Here is a 19666-nt window from a genome sequence, read left to right as displayed (position 1 = left end):
ACACACACACACACACACACACACACACACACACACACACACACACAACCTGATTTCTCTTCTTGACACAACATTATGCCGGGAAGGTACACTGTAACGTCCAATGTAAAACATATGGCTCCCATCCAAGTGTGGCAGTAAAATGCTCGATCTCTCCAGTAAAGTCATTTAACCTTCATATGTCTGTTTTACAAAATCAAACCAAAGACAAACAAGACACCACGACCCCATGTGACATTTTTCTGTCATATAAAATAGAAAAAAAATGTCCCCCTTTAAGAAAAAACACATTATTTAAAACAATTATACCGGTAAGACAAGTTTAGGAAATATGTTTGCAGACAAACACATACTTGTTTGCATATTTCTTGCATATTTGTGGTTGCTGCAGACAATGTGGAACAGCTGGTAAGGTGAGATACACCCGGCACTATCAATTGTGAGTGGTGAAGTGCATCCCACTCAATAGGTGCAAAATCTCCAAAGTAGTCTGTGGATGATATTTATTTACTGATATTGTTTCTTTCCTGGAGGGAAGCAGGTGGCATCTGGCAACAAATAACACCGATTCAAACACAACACATCACATTCATGTGATATTAACTTTTAGTTCTAGTCTTGGTGCCAAACGGCATTATTATGTTTTAGCTTTACTAAAAATAACTATGTGGACACGGGCCATCACTAATAAGAGGAGTCCAAACATATGGCAACAGTGAATTAGACTGTCATTTCTGATTTCCATGCTCTTTTTTTCTGAATTCATTAAAAGCGACAGCGAGACAGAAGTCTGTAAATCCAAGTAAATAACCAGAACATTGACAGGCTGCATTGATGGAAGGAGTGTGTCAGTGTTGTGACCTAAAAGGTTTCTATTATGTTACTTTGCAAATGTCCTTCATGTATTTAGTGTTAAATAGCTTTCAACATTTAGGAAATCAGCCATAATGTTGTTCATGAACTCTGAAGCCAAATTAAAAAATAATGTGTCTAGTGAGCTAGATCCACTTTAGTTCTTCTGGTGTGGTAATTTAATGTAACCTTTATTTTTCATTATTAGCATAATGCAAAAGGATTAAAAAAGAAAAGAAAAAAAGAGAAAAAAAGAAAAGCCAGAGGCTCTTTTACTGTAGAGCTGTGATTGCTGATAAATACCACCTACACTTATCACACTGTATCTCCTCCTACACTTACAACCCTGTGTGGGCCTTTTACCTTCCTCTACGCCCAGCTTACTATAGTATGTATTTATGAATATTTCATGTTTTTAATTTTCTGAAACCAGAGACTATAAAACTTCTATCCATATATGACATGTTTTTAATTTTAGTAATTTTGACAATGCCATTTTGTTCCGTAATGACTGAATTAAAGATGGGCTGAGAGAGTCACATGTCTCTCTTTTTTTGTGCTCTTTCCTCACAGGTTCCCTGGGAGCTGTTAAACTTGTCCATGTGACAGGAGTCCTGACGTGGCAGAGGGCATGAAGCAACACTGTGATATCATAGTGGCTGGTCCATGACACTAAACTCCATTCAGCCCTCTCCACTCACCATCCACCCTCTGTTCTCATCATACCGAACAAGCAATCACTCACTCTGCCATCTACACAAAGCTGCACAATGGCCAGCAAGAGGAAATCCACTGTACCCTGCATGATACCATCCAAATCCAAACATGTGCGTGAGGAAATCATACTGGGATCGCTACCAGAACTCCTACCAACAATCCCAGAAGACAGCATACTCAGCATCTCCGGAGAAGAGTCTGGCCATTTCTCTCACAGCTCCTCCAAATCCGATTGTGGCAGCGAGATGCAGAAGGGAGGCACATACAGCTGTTCAAAGTGCCGTTTCGAGTCCAGGGATCTCAACTACTTTTTGGATCACATGCACAATTGCCACTTAGACTTCAGGGCTCAGCCCACATTCTACTGCCTGAACTGTGGGGTGTCAGTTGTCCGCTTTGAGGCTCTGGCTCTGCATAACGCTAATGCCCACCCTAAGATAATGGAGGGCTTGGTCACTGCCTCCCTAACTGTCAACAAGAGGGATGGACTAACCACAGTGGAGCAAAGCCTCTTCACAGACAGCGGAGAAGTCTTCAAAGAATCTGGGATCTCCCTCACCAAAACTCCGATTGCAAAGATGATGAAAGCCAAGGGGGAACACAAAAAGATTGTGGTTTCTCACACCGTGGAGGTACGGAAGATAGACACTGGAAAGGATGTAGATCCCAGCATGATGACAAATGTGCCTGAACTCCAAAACGGAGCTCTCAGTGTTTCTGGTGCCCCAGCTATGCCGAGGACCACTGTCGCTCATGTGATTAAAACGACAGTGTCCAACCAAGTCGTTCACCAGCACACTCCCTCCCTTTACTCCCCCCCCTCCTCTGGTTCCAATAAAGACCTTCCAAAGGTGATGATCCCTCTCAGCAGCATCCCCACCTATGATGCCGCCATGGACACCAGCAGCTTTCTCAAGACGTCCTTTGGCAAGTTCCCCTACCCGACCAAAGCCGAACTCTGCTACCTAACGGTAGTTTCCGAGTTCCCAGAAGAGCAGATCAAACTGTGGTTTACTGCCCAAAGGCTCAAGCAGGGCATAAGCTGGTCTCCTGAAGAGATCGAAGAGGCCAGGAGGAAGATGTTCAACACAGTGTTCCAGGGCGGAGCACCCCAAAAGCAACCTGCTGCACAACGGCACGTGAATCACATTGTAACCCACCACACTGTCCATGGAAGCTCAAAAGGACCAAACTTTCAGATGGCCAAAGTTCCCTACAGCACTATGACAACCGGGCCTGGCAGAGTCACAGCCACACAAACAAGCATGTCAACAAACCCACATGTCACTCGGGTTTCGTATTCTACTCCAATTGTTCCCCCAAAGTTTCCATCCATAGTCAGAACAGCACAGGCACTGACCAAGAATACTCAACCCACTGTGGAGCCAGACAAGAGGAACGGCCTCGGCCTGGACATGGCTGGAAGCAGTGGTTGTGTCAGTAGCACCAGCAGCAGTCGAAGCAGCAGTAGCAGCAGTAGTTGCAGTAGTAGCAGCAGCATTAGCAGCTATTCCAGCAGTAGTAATGGTGGTGAGATGGTGGTCACCAGGAAACTGCTGCATAACAGCAGCCCAACCAACAGCATCAACAGCATCGCCACTTGCTCTACCAACATAAGCAATAACGATGAGCCCTGTGTTGCTAACACCAACGGGAAACCAAATGCCCAAAGCAACAGTTTACCAATCGCATTGGAAGGTTCAAACGGTACCAAGAGCCAAGTGAACATCGATAACACCAGCAAATCCAACTTCACCTTTAACAATCATAACAGCGGCACCATCAGTCCACAAGAGCAGGCCCACGCCGCGAAGCCTGACGACGAACGCAACAACAATATCCACAAGACCAACAACAGCAGTATTAGCGATGAATACCCCAGTACTACCTGTAATGACAATGTCCCAAACCTGAACCATACCAGCAAATCCCCAACTGAAAACACCAGCACTACGATAATTACAAAAAGCAGCTCATCTATTTTAGATGAGGGTAAATGCAACAAGGACTTTCCCATTAAAGGTATGTCAATCTTACAGCAACTCATCAATGACGAGGACCCGTTTGCTGGGGACAGAAGCTGCCCAGAGCTGAAAATTGACCCCATCAAGATCAGCTTCAAGAGGGTGAAGATGAATGAACCAGATACTACATGTGAGATTGTACATCAAGATCATAAGTCTAACATAACCGAGGTGTCTCCTTCTCAGACGTCTTTCTCACCCAACTGGGCCAACAAGTCCCCCCAGCAGCTGCACATCCTCCGGCAGGTTTTCTTCAACACCCGCTGGCCCAGCAGTCAGCAGTACGAGGACTTGAGCGTCCAGACAGGCCTTCCGAAGTCAGAGGTGGTGCGCTGGTTCAGCGACAGCCGGTACAGTCACAAGAACGGACACCTGAAGTGGCTGGACACCTATCAACAACCGCTCGCAGTAACGGAGGAAGTGAAGAGCCGCGGAGACGCTGGAGCCGAGTCACCGAAGAACTCTCCAGCGGCCAAAAAGAAACTTGCTGAGCAAGACGTGAACCAGCACCTTGAAGGAGAAGCAGGACTGAACTCGGGGCAGCGGGTTGTGTGGCAGGATTCATACTCACCGCTGCTGGGTCTGATGGGGTCCGAGGGGATTGTCGAGCGAGGCCGAGCTGAGGAGTCAGCGCAGCCGGGAGTCCTGCAGGATTCCTGGTCAGAGAGTGCAGAGGACCACCAGCAGCCAGTGGCCAGTCAGTCACTCATTGAACAGACTGACGCCAATCAGGCCAGGTACTTCAGTCCAAATGCTCAAATTACAAAGTGTGATAAAAGCTCCCTAAAGTAAGATACACTCCTCATTCGCAGTGCCTTGCGATAATTTACCAGCTTAGTGCTATTTAACAATCAAGACAACAAAGTCAGGGGAAGTGATGAAAGCATGACAGCTGGTTGTTTGTAGTCGTGGTTGCGTGATGTACAGTAAAAAGGAGGCAGGAGAAGTGTGTACAGGTGCTCATGCTGAGTAGCTTTTTCAGGCAATCAAAGGTCTGTGTTTAAGAAGCTATTTTTAGATAAGTTGAAGTCTGGGCCGCTGAATTATAGATTGAGAGCGCATGCTAATATACGTGAATAAATCATGACGATTGTCTTTGGTGAGATGGATTTCCAAGAGGCGAGTTAACCCGTACACAGGCGTCTTTTTACAAGGCTCCCTTCCCAAGAAGTGCCTCACATGTACAGCAGTCATACAATACAATAGGAACTTTCGTATCACGTCCTCACGATTTGTGCATGTTGCGTTTGCGTGTTTTTGTGTGTGTGTGTGTGTGTGTTGCCGATAGGGATCGCCTGAGGATGGAGCTGCTGGAGGTGTGATGAAGAAGCAGGCCCAATCTCACCAGAGGAACATGACGTTTAAAGGCTGGTTTGCTCCCCTGGCCGTGGTCTAAAAAGAGTGTTCATAATGACAGCAGATGTGATTGTAGCTGGACCGTTGGACTCTGACTGTAACTGTGAATACCCCCCACCCCTCCTCCTCCTCTTCCATCACTTCCTGCCATCGTCAAAAGAAAGAACTTCTCACCTTTGAGTCCTGTGATGTTTAAAGCCTTTCATGCTTCTTTGTGGTTGTGTGGGGAGGGTGCACAATGAGGTCAGTATGAGGGATCAAAGACAAGAACGAGAAAAGACGCACACTGACTGGAAAACTGACTTGAATGAGGGAAGATAGGATAGAACCGAGAGATATTGTTGTTTGGTCAGAGGGAGAAATATATATATATGATTGAAACTGCACTAAAGAGGGTTTGTACCAACTGGACAAACAAACGATGTGTCAAGGAAATGTTATTGTTGGCTTTGTGATATTTTTTACTTTTTTAGCAACCAGTACTTCAGCACTGCCTTGAATTTTACTTTTTCCGTTATTTGGTTTTTCAATTCTATTTACTCTTCTATAGTCACTGTAAGTCCAGATGCAATCAAACATGGTTTCTTTAGATCTGTATAAATGTTGGTGATCACTTTGCAGTTCAGCTACGCGCAAGAGACTATATACACAATGCACTAATGAAGACAGCAATGCTAAAAATCACACTGCCCCACAGCGAAGGTATTGACAGCTCCGTCAAGATCAATACACTACACTGCCCTGCAAACTGAACAGAGAGAAGCCTGCCACGCTAACGTTGCCTTATTCAGCTCTGTCCGTGTGTTTATATGACCCGTCTGTCCATCACCTTGCTTTCCAGCTACTGTGCTGTCCTGAAAAAAAAACAACAAAAAAACATGCCATCAATGGTCACTGTTCGTCTATATCTGTGAGGAAAAAAAACAAACAAAAAAAAAAAAAAAAATCTTGTGCTGCTTTCTGTACACTTGGAGATGTTTAACTTTAAGCTGTAATTGTATCAAATATTGTTACTGGCAAATTGTTGTTCAAAGCAAAATTATCAATTTGATCCCGCGACACTGACAGAGTGAGATGTTGTGCTAGCTAGAGAGCCAAATGAGGAGATCTTTGCTCTCCTCTGAATTTTCTTGTGTTTATATAAACATACAGTCACTACATGAATCCTATTAAGCTGCATCTTTGTCAAGCTGCTAATAGCTCAGACCGGTGCTATACCATCCAAAGTGAAATTGGAGGTTGATCTCCTACCAGCAGTGTATGCACTTGTGTCGAATGTTACAAATTTATTTTGGTTTGAGATAAATGGAATCTGGACTTACGGTGTTATGATCTCAAAAAAAAAAAAAAAAAAAAAAATCTTTTATGAAATGGTCCGATCATAAAGCACTGTTGTATCATCCTTTCTACACTTCTGAATCTTTACAGAATAAACTGAATACTCACCAAGCAGCAACGTCTCATCACTGCTCGGCACCTTGCACCAGGAGTGAATAGGAATTAGGCCACGGACACCTTTCAAATTATTCAGTGTGATGAATGTGAAACACAATGCACTGGTGTTGGGAGGAATGCGCACAGCCCCACCTGCTGGTGAGCCGCTGACAATACAGTGTGTGCTGAGAGCTGCATTACGGGGAGGAAACATGAATAACCTGACAGGCAACGGATGTAGAATGACCCGTTTATCTTGTCTGCAAGGGAACGTGAGGTATTTAGCTCTACGTTTGTATGCAGGTGGTGACCAGAACGTCTATCAATTGAAAGGTGTGTGCGCTTGTGGACAAAGAAATCACAGGAATGTACCAGATAGTAATGAATCCAGTCACACCATGGAGCGATTATTAAAGTAATGTATTCTTTAAGAGTGGCTGAATTTAAAAGATTAGATCTATTAAAACTGATGATTGTTAAACCTTGCACATAATGCTGAGAATATACAGAGTCTAAGCTCTTCTTACAATTTGAGGATCAAATGTATTTGAGGACGCTGTAACTCAAGCAAGACCTCCGCAAAGGCTGCAGGTCCAAGAGCAGCTTTGCTACTTGGGGTCCTTGTTCTTACATCCATGTGAGGAAAAAACACTTCCTTCAGAAAATTTAATTTCCTAAAATGTTCAAGGGTCCAAAAAATAAATAAAAAATACATAGTAAAAAGGTACTTGTAGGGTTTTATTCATTTTCCAACCTACAATGAGCATAAAACTCAAAGAAAACATGATCAAAGGCTATGACAAAAGATAAAACAGGAATAAGATGTTGACTTTACAGCTACTTACATCAATGTTCCTATCATAAAAGTGGAATAAAATGAACTGATAAAATTCACATTAAATGTTACATTATTTTATCCTGAATCTTTACACCGTTAAAAAAAAATGAACTGCCTAAATTGTAACAGATTGGTGATTTTTTTTTGGCAAAGTCGATATCCCTCACATACCCTTTTTTCTGGGAAGAAAAACACTTTCCATTTAATGACTTTAAATACATTATCATAGCATTATCTTCAAGTAACAGATACGGGAGTTTGTTTTTTTCTGGGAGCATTTGTTAAATTAAGTTAAAATCAGATGTAGACAGAGCTATGCAGAGAGATTCAGAGGATGCTTGCGACTTAAAAAAAAAAAAAAAAAAAAAAAAGGACACAAATGATTGGTTCACATTTACACCGTAAAAGAAGTCCCTGATGGAGGCTGTAAAACTAAATATTCACATTCTGCTTGCTTAAGTAAATATTGACATGGTTTGCAGTATTGTCCCCCTTTGCCTGCCAAAACATCCTCTTTCATGCTCAACAATTCAACATAGTCCAGTTTAAAATATTCACCCAATCGATTCCATGGCCGAGCCCCTCACACACACACACACGCACACGCACGCACACAACTCAGGCTAAGATCTCCGTTTCCTCGAAAGGCGCGTGGGTGTAGTTAAGGAATTCATTTGATTTAACTTTGTCTATCAAAATATAGAATTCATTAATAATAATACATGGGAGGGCTAAAATACAGAGCAAGTGAACAGAGAAAATAAAATGTTACAAAGCTTTTTTTGTTTTGTTTTTTGCTGTATACAGTAGCGATAGGACCACAGAGTTCAAAGTTCAGGCAATGTCAAGTTTCGTCCCCGAGGAGAGACAAACGGTAAAAAGGTTCCACTTACTGAGACCATTGCCTTGATGCTCAGTTGTGGGTATAGTTCAGCCTTGATGCCTGATCTCAGATCAGATGTTTAGACTACCCACAATACCCTCCTGCCACGTCATTATGGCCTCATTATCTCGCATTACCGCGTCGCCGCTGTTTTTCTGATCAAACTTCCCGATCAGGTCTGGCCATCGAGCAAAATTCAGTTAAGCTAAAAAACGAAGTATCCGATAAAAAAAAACGTGTATCATAGTTTAAAACCACAAACTGGGATTTAAAATTCAAAGTCGTCGTCGGCCATGTCGATGGCCCAGGCAAACTTCTCCCGCTGGGTTTTGTTGTAGATCTTCTCCACGGGAATGCTCCACTTCTTACACCTAGACACAGACCAGGACGGGCAGAGTTCACTTTAAACGCTCCTCATTGAGGTACTGGTTAGATTTATGTCGAACAACAGAATCCACAGAGGGAAAGTCAACCGCGATGCGAAAGCAACACGAGATTCTTTCCCGAAATCTTTAAAAACATTTTTTTGTACATCATCTTACCAAGCCACAGAGATGCGAGGGTCCAGATAGTTGAGCTTGGAAGTGCCGAGAGCAATCTGCTTGTTCTCCTGCCGATCAGTCGCCTGCACCTCCAGCTTCATCAGTTGATCTTCTATCCTCTCAACCGCCTTCTTCCTCGTCTCCACGGTCCTTCAGAGACAAGCGGCATACAGTTGGTTAAAAAAAAAAAAAAAAAACACATAAGGTTGACCTCGGAGACGGCCATTTGTCTGTAGCAAACTTTTGGATGCTTACCTTTTGGATTTTTCATCTCTCCGTACTTTGGCATCAGCCTTTGAGCTCTTCAGTTCTCTCTTGGCATCAGAAAGCTGGCCCCGTTTGACATCAATCTAAGAAAGAACGAACGAACAATGAAGTGCTGATTCTTCTTCTTGCTAAATTGACAGCAACCTAAAAACAACCTACAGATTCCTTAAAACTGAACGGGCCCATGAACGTCATCTACAATAACCTGTAAATATGCCAAGAACTATTTTGTAGAAATTCAAAACCGACAAAGCCGGACATGAGCTGCAATTTACAATTATTTTGACAATTCTAATCTATTAATCTGCCAATTGTTTTCTAGAATAAATCAATGGTTTAATAAAATACTGGAAAATAGTGAAAAATGTCCATCCTAGTTCCCAATCATCTTGGTCCAAATATATTCACTTTAATATGATAGAAAAGCAGGAAATCTCCATATTTTAGACGCCGAAACCGCATTTCCGCATGAAAAATGCTTTATGGATGATTATAGTTTGATCAAAAAAAAAAAAAAAAAAAAAAAAAAAAAAAAAAAAAAAAAAAGGTGCATGTCTGTGGCTCACTGGGTACAGCATGTAGCATTAAGGCTCAGTCCTCCCCAACCGTGGGCCAGAGTTCGAGTTAAACAATTGACAGAATTTTGGTGAAACGGGAGATTAACTAAACAAACCTCCATCTCAGGTTTGCCAAAACAAAAAGAGTGAGTCTGTCAGAAGTATTCAAAAACACTTGTTAACCTTAGTCTGCAGGTTCTGCATAGACTTCTCAAATGTCTTTGGTGGAGCCCGCTGATGGTTACACAGGATGGCCACCGCCCTGTTGGCCCTGTTGTAGGACAAGACCTTGGCTGGAAGGTTCTCTTCCGCTAGAGAGAGAGAGAGAGACGGAGAGTATGAGTTTTCTGTATGCAGATCGATTCATTATAGTAGTCTCTCTCTCTCTCTCACACTCACTCACACTCACACACAAATGAAAAGCCTGTTAAATCTAAAGCAAGCGATACAGATGCATGTTTACACCTTCTATTCATCTCTACACGGGACTAAATGAAGCTGGATTCAAGTGAAAATGTGGTTTTAGATGCTTTGACTGCAGGTGGAGACGTACCACTTGTGAGCTGCTTCAGCTGTTGTTGCAGGGTGATCGAGGCGTTGTAGGTACGGAAGACTTTGGCCGTCAGTCCGTCCATCAGCTCCTGAAGATGTTTGTTCAGAACAGAAGTCTGGGGGAGAAACGATCATACAATCAAACTAGTTTCTGAGTGCTAAAAAAAAAAGACAAGACGCCGGGGCCCCGTACTACGTAGCAAGTTGAAAATACCCTGGGTATCTTTTCATTATCTGGCTTGATTATTCCCAACAACCGTAATCCCTCTAAGCGGTCCTACGACGGTCATCAACCGGGGGTTTCTCAATCTGACTGCGAGCGCGTTCACAGTGAAAGGGGGCGGGGTTTGCAGCATATGACCAATCGCAAACATGGACAAGTCTGCCGTCATGTTTGACAAACAAAGAGCAAACTTATATTAGACAAAGAACACAGTTGCAGTTTACAAAACGCAAAAATATTGACCAATGAACTTCAAGGGGGCGGGGCTCCGCACATTAATAGACCTAACTTAACAGCTGCTGGGCCAATCAAGAAACTCACAGGATATTTACACCTGGAACACACCTAGTCATTCAAATTGAGTGCTACAAATGCAAAAGACAAGCGTGTCAATACACAGACTATAAATCAATACAACATTATGGGATATGTTTTATGACAATGTTGAACCATGTGTGAAAAACTATTTTTAAATTGCCCAACGTGGGGCGCCACCATTTCCAAATGTACAGCTTGTCCAAACATCATCAAACTTGCCGGTTATTTTTAATAAAGCTGTTTAAACATATCCCCAATTGCCAAGAGACATGATTGGCAGGACTTTGTAGTATGCAATTATTGAAAGACTGCAAACACCACCACGATAAAAAAAGTGCGTGTGTGGTCCTACTCCATAAGACACAAACCATCTGAAGTGACTTCGCTCGGCTTTGTGAAGCCTGAAACGCGCTTGCTGCTGCTGGCAGGAGACCAAACTTCTCTTTTTTATATCTCAGTGAAAATGTTTTTTTTTTTTTTAAAGTTACACCAAGAAATCTGGACTAAAGCAGAATATTTCAGACAAAAACATGTTGAAATCTGGAAATAATTACATCCGTCTTTTCATAAATGCTGACTTTACAACGCTCGGGAAAAACAAGTCTAAACAATCCTACGCAGCCACCACTGTAATCTACATTCTACAGATCGTATAATCGGCTACTAATATTAGTTTAGCCTAGATATATATTAGATATTTATCAAATTTGTATGAGAACATTACAAGTAGGACTGTACCGAATGGTTCATTCATAAGATATGACTCGTCAAAAACGTTAGCCGTGAGCCTCCAGGTCGCCACAGACGTGCCGAGTCATTGAGAGGCAACTGAAAAGCTCCCAATCTCGGACGAGCACCTTTAAACCTGAAGGTACTGCGCTAACCTTGAATCCTGCTTTGTAGTACAGGCCTCTGGTATTCTAGAAACAGTCTTCCCAAATTTTCATTCCTGCCAAAAAAGTATTTATAGTTCTCTATCCCAGGTTATGTTTTGCTTACATTCAGGCGATCAAACAGGTCATCATCAGGCTCCTTGTTCTCCATGAACAACTGAAGATTCTTAAAAACCTAGAAAAAGGCAGAACACACATGAATACACAAGCAAAGTTTGCTTCCTCACAACAATAACACGCTGATTTACAGTTCTTACCCGTTTCTCCACAGGGACTTTGTTGTAGTAGCGAATGGAGTCTTTACCAAGGAAGTCAAACTCCACCACAAACTCTTGACCATCGTTCTCTGGATAGAGTTTGATGTGCTCGACTCTCAGCGAGCAGCAGCCCACGGTGTCCGCAGTCTCTCCTTCCTCCTTCTCATTACCCGCTCTCAGTGCCAGCTAGAGTGGCATCAGGACAGCTGGATTAAAGCCAGCTTACAGAAGACATTACCCTCACTGCGGCTAGCGTTTAAGCACCCGCTACACCCCCGCAAGTAACAGTCATTGTTTAAACAAAAAAATAACTCCCTAAAGCTTTATACACTCTGCACAATGTGTGAGGGATAACGTCCAGCAAGCCGGTGGTCATTTCAAACTGCATGATGCGCCTCACCTTGTCGATGAAGTAGAGGGCCACGGCCCTTTGTCTGATCCTCATCTCTTTAGACTTCCAGTCTTCGCGGTACTGGGTTCTGATGCGGTCCACACATTTCTTCAGTTGACGAGCAGTTTCATACTTCTGCCAATCCTTCTCTCCCTGCAGCCAAACAAATGAGTGACACGTTGATTACACGGGGCTGTGCTTCAGTGTCAACATGCAGGCTTATGAACTTAAATTAGTAGGTTTTTGCAGAGTGCAGCATAAAAACAATGAAACATTAACTCAGTTACATGCAGCTTCTCGATGAAGTTGCCATGATATGTAGTCATTAAGCCCACACAGAAGGATGTCTAAAGAGGTCTAAAACTCCTTGTGGTGCAGTACTCGGCCCACCTTGATCCTTGAGCTGGGGTTCAGCATGATGTATTTGATCGAGCCTTGAATGTTCTCCGTCCACGACACCAGCCAAGTGACCTTGTTGTCGTGTCGAACCTCTTTCCACTTAGTGCCTGGAGGCGGCTCCGGGTGCTTGGAGTCCCTGTGAGGAGCACAATAATAAAAAGTGTCATTGTTGTACCAACTTAAAACATCCGTTCACCGGCATCAGAACAGCGAGGAAAAACAAAACAAAAGGAAACTGACTTGCTGCAGTTGACGATGATGTCATTGGGCCTGATGCGACGTTTGAGCATTCCCATCTTGGGATGGTCTCCACGGCCGCGGAACAGGCCCGGGGGCTCGATGCGAAAGTTTGCAATACGTTCCCTGTGGTTGTCCATGATGCAGAAGCCGTACAGCTGCAAGAGCCGCTCATTCTCCTCCTTTAATTTCTGCAAAGGGAAGGAAACAAAAACACATAAGATCTCTATCTGATAGTGTCAATGTGAAGGAACCCACTCCAATTCTAAATATGAAAGTGCAAATGAGGCAGATACTTGTTCCAGGTAGTGCATTTGAAAACATACTGCCATAAAGTAACTGTTTATGTATTACTTCTTCAGATCCTCATCACAAAAATGTTTGGGATCAGGGTTGACTTAGACTAATGTGGCTGGCTAGCGTTTTATCAATTATACAACTATGGAATAAAACAAAAAGGTAACACACGTGACATTGGACCATTGTCCTGTATGGCTGGTTGATACATTGGGTGATTTCTATAGTTCGATACAATGTAATACTTTACCAGTTTGTCATCCTTTGACTTGTTCTTCCTGGCTTCAGACTGAGCCTTGAAGTAGTCGCTCATCTCATTGAAGTTGCACTTCTTCAGGTCTGTCAACTTAGTCTTTTCCTCTGCATTCATTTCCTGCATCCGCAAAACATGGGATGCTCAAAAACAGAAATCACTTCACAAGACTCTAAATATGTCACCAAATCTGTGTCCTTTTATTTACAAGTGCCCTTTCTTCCTACCGTCCTCCAATCTTTAAAGAAGTTTTTGCGGAAGATATCCTTTGTGGTGTACTCGTGGTCCAGCATTTTGGCAAAGAACGTGGCCACCTCCTCTGCCTCTGGGCTTAGCTTCATGTGCTTACCTAAAATGAAACAAAACCAGACGTGTTATTGCATGGTTCAACGGTGTAGTATTTGACTGAATCCATTGAGAAAGACAATCTCACCGTCATAGTAAAATTTGACTCGACTAGGAAGAGGCTCGTACGGTGGTGCAAAAACGGGTCCTTTGTGTTCCAGAAACTTCCATTTGACGCCGTCTGTGTATCGCTCCTCCTCCCACCTGGAACCAAGCACATAATTCAATCAAATAAGGATTATTGAATATACCAGAGAAACAAAACATTACTCGATCCAACAACACGAAATACATCCACCTCAGCATTGATAAGCATCGTATCGTTCAGCTGGCATGAATAACTCACCATTTCCACTTCTCCTCTGGCTCTTTCTTTGCTTTCTTTTTTCCATCAGCAGCTGCCCTTTTGTTTTTTGTCTTTTTGGGCTTAATATCCTAAAAAAAAAAAAAAAAAAAAAAAAAAAAAAGGGGAAGAGAAACAGCATTATTTTGCTAACGTGTCTGTGTTTTTTTTGCTGATACTGCTATTTTTGTGCTTGTCCAATTATGCCTAATTTTGTGCTTTCCAGAACATGTTCAAGTAAAAGGGGCTTCTTTTCATTGAAGTCAGCCTTCGCTTACCTCCTCTGGTTTCTTTTTCTTGACCTTCTTGTCATTTTCAATCTTAACTTTTTTGGCCTTGAATTCAGAGCTGAAAAACAAAAACTTGTTACAAATTTGGCCCCAGACAACTTTACAAAATACCCGAACACTCACGAAACAGACACGGAGGACGTGCAAGGAGCCGCTCACCCGTTCTCGTCGTCCCGTTCTCGTTTTAGAGACTTCTCTAGTTTAGGAGAGTGGTAAAAATTATCCTCAGGCTCAGACTTCACTTGTGGTGGAGGGCTGCAAAAAAAAAAAAAAAAAAAAAAAAAAAAAAAAAAAAAAACACCACACATTCAAAATCAGAAACGGCTTTGTATAAAAAAAAAAAAAAAATTAAAAAAATACATCTGATGGTAAATGACTTAAATAAAAATGTACATACATACCTGGCAAAGCCATTCTCCTTTTTGACTTTACCATCAAGGGGCTTCATCTGAAAGATTTACACAAAGTTGTTAAGAAAAAAACATGTAAAGCAGACAAATATCATGTCTGCATTATAAAAGATTCATCACGGTCCAGTCGTTGTCAAATTCTGTCATTTTGATGAGTAATCATTTTTTAATTCTGAACTAACGGGGGCGACTGCGGCTAAGTGGAGAGCAGGGCCGTCCATCAATCAGAGGTTCGATCCCCGACTCCGCTAGTCGCATGTCGATGTGTCCTTGAGCAAGACACTTAACCCCAAAAATTGCTCCCGTAGCTGTGCCTACGGTGTATGAATGTGATAGAACCTGAATTGTAAGTCGCTTTGGATAAAAGCGTCTGCTAAATGACTGTAATGTAACATTTCAGTACTTTCTGCATAAGACACAGTTGGTTTGTTCCGAGTGGTAGAAGCTACGGTCCAGACCTTTGAATCCGACGACTCCAACAAGTTTGAGTCGACTGAAACGTTAACGAGTTGACAATTCTGTTTGATCTCAGGCGAAGCAGCAAGAGCATCTAAACCATTTAGCTACACCGGACTGAGAATACATTGCTTAGAGATATACAGGAGTGACTAAGAATCTGTCTGATATTATACACTAGTCGCCCTATTTGCAGAGCAATTGGGTAGACTGTATTTAACATTTAGCAACGGCATTTACCAACCAAATTCTGGTGCTGGGGCAGAAAAAGTGTCACACATGTAGTGATCCATTTTTGATCATATCCGTGTCCTGGCTGAAAGGACATATTTGGCAAATATTTCATAATTAAAACAGAAGGTTGGAAATAAATGTACATGTTGTACATTGCAGGTTAAACAGCTGTAAGCCAGGTAGGTACATGTGTATGATGTGACAGAGCTCAATATCGCAGAATGATTCATGATGAACCCCAAAAATCACAGCATTACATGCACAACCACATGTTCCTTCCTCCATGAATTATGTGCATGGTAATTCACCTTCTTCTCCTTGTGCTTGTCCTTGTATTTGTCTGCGCTGCCATCTTTCTGCTTCATCTTCTCCTTCTCCTTGTCTCTGTGTTTTTTGTCAGCGGACTCCTTGTGATCGCTTGAGTTAAAATATAAATACAAAAATGTATTACGGTTGTTTTACCTTCCACTATTCAATGCAACAAAAAAAAAAAAAAATCAAGTGGTGCGTCCACTTTGAGCAACTATACCACCAGAAACATGCATTTATGAAGAATGTGGAAGCACACACACCATACCTGTTGCCATGCTTTGATTTCTCCCTTTCCTTATCCTTCTTGTGGTCCTTATGTTTGTGTTCCTTCTCTTTGTACTTGTCTTTATGCTTGTGAGAGTCTGAGAAGAAAACAAGTGTCAGCTTCTTCAAGAGTAAAAGATATTGACTGAAACAACCTAACAATGGACTGAAGAAATGGTATTATTATTATTATTATTATTGTGTACCTACATTTAGGTACAATATCTATCTAATGACCATAGTATGACCATTATGATTCTATAGCGAGAAAAACAATATTATCAACCAACAACTTGGGAAGCACCAAGCCCCCCCCCCCCTGCAGTGTTTTTACATGAATTAAATGGCTAGACACTAGGTCTGAACATGCACCACAATCTGAATGACTGTGTAATCTATTACACAGTAGCACAGCGCCCCCTACTGCTCCCAATACGAGCCTCATTGTTTATGAGACAATATGAAACAACAGACAGGTTGAAACATGTCAGAGAAGACAGCCGGCTTTCACCCTCTTTTAGTTTGTAAACCACAGCCGGAAATAAAAAAAATTAAACATCTTAGGGAAGGAACAATGGCAATCATCAAATGTGCAAACACTAAATCAAGCCTACGTGCTTTAGAGTATGGACCCGTCAGCTAACTGCTTTGTCTTCTAACATGTCGTAAAAATTAATTGTTCATAATGTTCCCCGCGTACGTCAGAACAAACCACCTGCATACACGCTGAAATTCTTTGATCGCCGAGTGATTTGTTCTCAAAATAATCGCTAAGCCTAAAAACAGACTTGGAGCTTTATGCATCGTTGTAAAACTAGTTGACTTTGTCATTTTCAAATAGTGGATAAACAGAGTTGATGTGTGTCGTCCTCTCAGAATTAATCCAAATCACTGCGATACAACTTCAACGAACAGGAGCTTTTGCACTCTGTTACACACGTAATCATTGTGATGAATGCTCCACAGAAGAAATAAACATTCAGAACAGGTGACTGATGTGACTGACTAGCAGACAAGTTGTGCTACACCATCACATACGCATTAAAGTACAATTTGTACCGGTAAATTAAATGGTTTAAAATAATGCCATTATGCCACCGTTGCTAGTTAATCTTGTGAAGTTAGTCTAGTGAGGCGGGAATGAATATCCTTCTGGCTAATACAAGTGAAGCCGAGGTGCTTCATGTCTCAGTCAAGTGTCGCCCCACTGCCGATGAATGAAAACCAAATAAGTGGACTGCTGCTAGTTGTGTGGATGATTCTTTTAAAGCATTACAGATGTACAGATAAGTAAATGTCTGATCAATAACCCATGCGTCGCATGGAAAGTTACTCCTGCTTAACTGGACTTTTTAAAATTAAAACTTAGTTTTCTTGGTATAGATGTGGGTGGTGCCCACCTCGTATACTTGATATTGGTTTTCTTGACCTTTAACAGACAAATCCTAATAGCATGCAATATTAATATAATACATTTTATACTTTTAAGATGGTCAGGATGTTCAAATAAACAAATGTTTCGTCCTAACTTGTGTGATGATGACTTGAAGTTGTTGACATGTGTTGACATTTGAAATGTGGATCCAACTTAAAACGGTTCACTTTCTTCCAGCATGTGGGAAATGTTCAGTCCCTGTAGCTATAATAAAAATAACGTACGGCATAATAAAGCGTTAACGATTGTGTCTTAATAACACAACACACTTCTTCGTCACTAGGTGAGATCTTAATGAAGCACTATGCCTCCTCCACACAGCCGTCTGCACTTCATAGCCAGGGTTCAGCTACAGTCAGGCCGCTACACAGAAAAAAGAAAATGGCGCAGAGACTAAGTCCTCAACCCCCAAACCCTCACTTTCAGGAGAGAAATACGACATTAAAAGCCAACCATAAAGAAATTCTAATAAGATAAACTGATAAAACACCTCGAGGTGAGTACAACTACCGATTCGGATCGAGAAACTAGGTATCGGAAAAGCTGTTATTATACCTCCCTTTTGAACAATAGGCGCTTGAGAGTGAGACAGAGGACTTAGTCTCTGGACGCCATTTCTGTCCACTGCTGAGAAACTACCCGTAACGTTACATTTAGAGCAGTGAAGACATGTCAAACACCCGTTGTAACCTGCCGGCTTTTATGTCACAAACTTACCATTGAAACGAGAGCCACAGTCGATCTGAAAAGAAATCACAAAACAGACGGATGTTAAATATCATAGTGGCTAACTAGCCGGCTAACTAACTTTGAACTTGCTGGATAGCAAAGGGAGTTTGGTAGCTACCATTGCTAGCTTAGGCTAGCATTGGTACGCTGGCTGGTAGTATTGCTTTAGCGGCTGACACCGAAGCTAACGTTGGCTAACAGCTAGCGCCACATTAAATGTGGCGTTAGCACACTTTAACCTGGAGTTAATGACCAGCTACTCAAACCTGAATGCTAACTAGACAGCACCTCTCAGTGACACCACAAGCAAACACGTGATGAAACGTGTCAAAAAGCTGTTTACAACATAATGACTCGGCTAACGCGCGCTAGCAGGCACTGTACCCACAGTTAGCCAAGTTATCTTTGTCAAACCAAAGCTAATAAAACAGTAGCTACATGTTATAACCGTTCACCACGAGAGATGGCATTACCTGGTCCCCACTCATTTCCTAAAGTGTTGTTTGATTGGAACAATCAAAAAATGAGTAACGTGTAGGGTTACCACACACCGGCGAGGAGATGCAGGCAGAATGAAGAAAAGACAGTTGTGTAAGAGATTTAAGTCCCGATTGTACGCTACTGCGCATGTGCCTCAGTTTCACTGGTGGAGAGCAGTGTAGCTCCTCCTCTTGATAAAAACGTGTTGCTCCTTCAGGCCCATGATGGTCACACACAGTCCTCCTGAGTGAGGCGCACATGTGTCAGGAGCACAAGCTGCTCCAGACTCAGTGCTCTTATTGTTTGTAGTCACTTGATCTGATAACTGACTGAGAGCAAAAGGAAGGAGCAGCTCTTTGTACATGTTACTAGTAATAGTAACAACATTCATATCATCATGCCTGAAGAGGTCTGTGCTTTCAGATACTGTACATGCCCATCATATTATGCATATCAAACAATACGTATTTTAGTGATTTCAAACACGGTGTAAGCCAGAATGTGTGGCATGTAACAGACAGGAGCTGTCTTGCCCTCCACAATCTTTAGAGTCAACAGGCCTATCACATAACTCATAGAAAAAGACTGTAGTTGAGGGAATTGAACTTCAAAAGATGTGGTTCAGAATAATAAACAACTGACATGTCCTAAAAAAAATAGTGTTGCATCATCTTTAGAGGATGAATGAAGATGTGTAGTGTTTTTACGGTTGACAGATGACTACTGAATAACTGTATAATTTAATCTATCTGAATACACATTACAGCATCGGAAAACACCAGCTTTTTAAAGTATTTTGTACATTTATTATAATGACATGGCAGCTTGCACTTTAACATTTGTTAAGCAACTTTTATGGGCAATTTTTAAATTATTTCATCATGAAGGTTTCACCCCTCAGAGGTTATGAAAAATAATGTACATACTTGTGTGATTTAGTGGGCCTGTATACTGACTGGTAATAAGAAAATTATATTAAAATAAATAAATGATTAGTTAGGATGTTCACAGCAAACTCAAATTTGTCCACAAGAGGGCATTGCAGTCCATATATATTACCTCAAAGGACTCACCTGTC

General features: G+C 42.0%; 2 protein-coding genes across 3 annotated transcripts in view; one reads left to right on the top strand and one right to left on the bottom strand.

Annotated features, from left to right (window-relative positions):
- Positions 1-6401, top strand: part of zhx3a (zinc fingers and homeoboxes 3a) — a 13296-nt gene extending 6895 nt beyond the window's left edge. Inside the window, exons 2-3 of one of the 2 annotated variants that reach the window (XM_031841903.1) lie at positions 1426-4330; positions 4882-6401. In XM_031841903.1, the coding sequence (XP_031697763.1) occupies positions 1623-4330; positions 4882-4915 (2742 nt within the window). In that variant the 5' untranslated portion in view covers positions 1426-1622 and the 3' untranslated portion in view covers positions 4916-6401. Of the gene's footprint in view, positions 1-1425 lie in introns of both variants that reach the window. The other variant, XM_031841837.1, reaches the window with a different exon arrangement.
- Positions 6402-7342: 941 nt separating this feature from the next.
- On the bottom strand, positions 7343-18689 carry top1a (DNA topoisomerase Ia). The gene is made up of 21 exons (XM_031841999.1): positions 18582-18689; positions 18097-18121; positions 15946-16042; positions 15677-15785; positions 14670-14716; positions 14428-14523; positions 14257-14326; positions 13982-14070; positions 13724-13839; positions 13518-13639; positions 13288-13410; positions 12744-12931; positions 12495-12639; positions 12114-12257; positions 11714-11899; positions 11563-11631; positions 10024-10138; positions 9654-9781; positions 8902-8996; positions 8647-8796; positions 7343-8475 (listed from the first exon to the last, which is right to left on the bottom strand). The coding sequence occupies exons 1-21, from the start codon at positions 18594-18596 to the stop codon at positions 8373-8375; spliced, it is 2232 nt and encodes a 743-aa protein (XP_031697859.1). The 5' UTR covers positions 18597-18689; the 3' UTR covers positions 7343-8372.
- Positions 18690-19666: the final 977 nt, after the last annotated feature.

This window comes from Anarrhichthys ocellatus, unplaced genomic scaffold (assembly GCF_004355925.1).
Source record: "Anarrhichthys ocellatus isolate YVR2014 unplaced genomic scaffold, GSC_Weel_1.0 scaffold1, whole genome shotgun sequence".
In the NCBI taxonomy this organism is placed as follows: domain Eukaryota; kingdom Metazoa; phylum Chordata; class Actinopteri; order Perciformes; family Anarhichadidae; genus Anarrhichthys; species Anarrhichthys ocellatus.
Note: the sequence above shows the minus strand (reverse complement) of the source record. Positions and strands in the feature narration are given on the sequence as shown.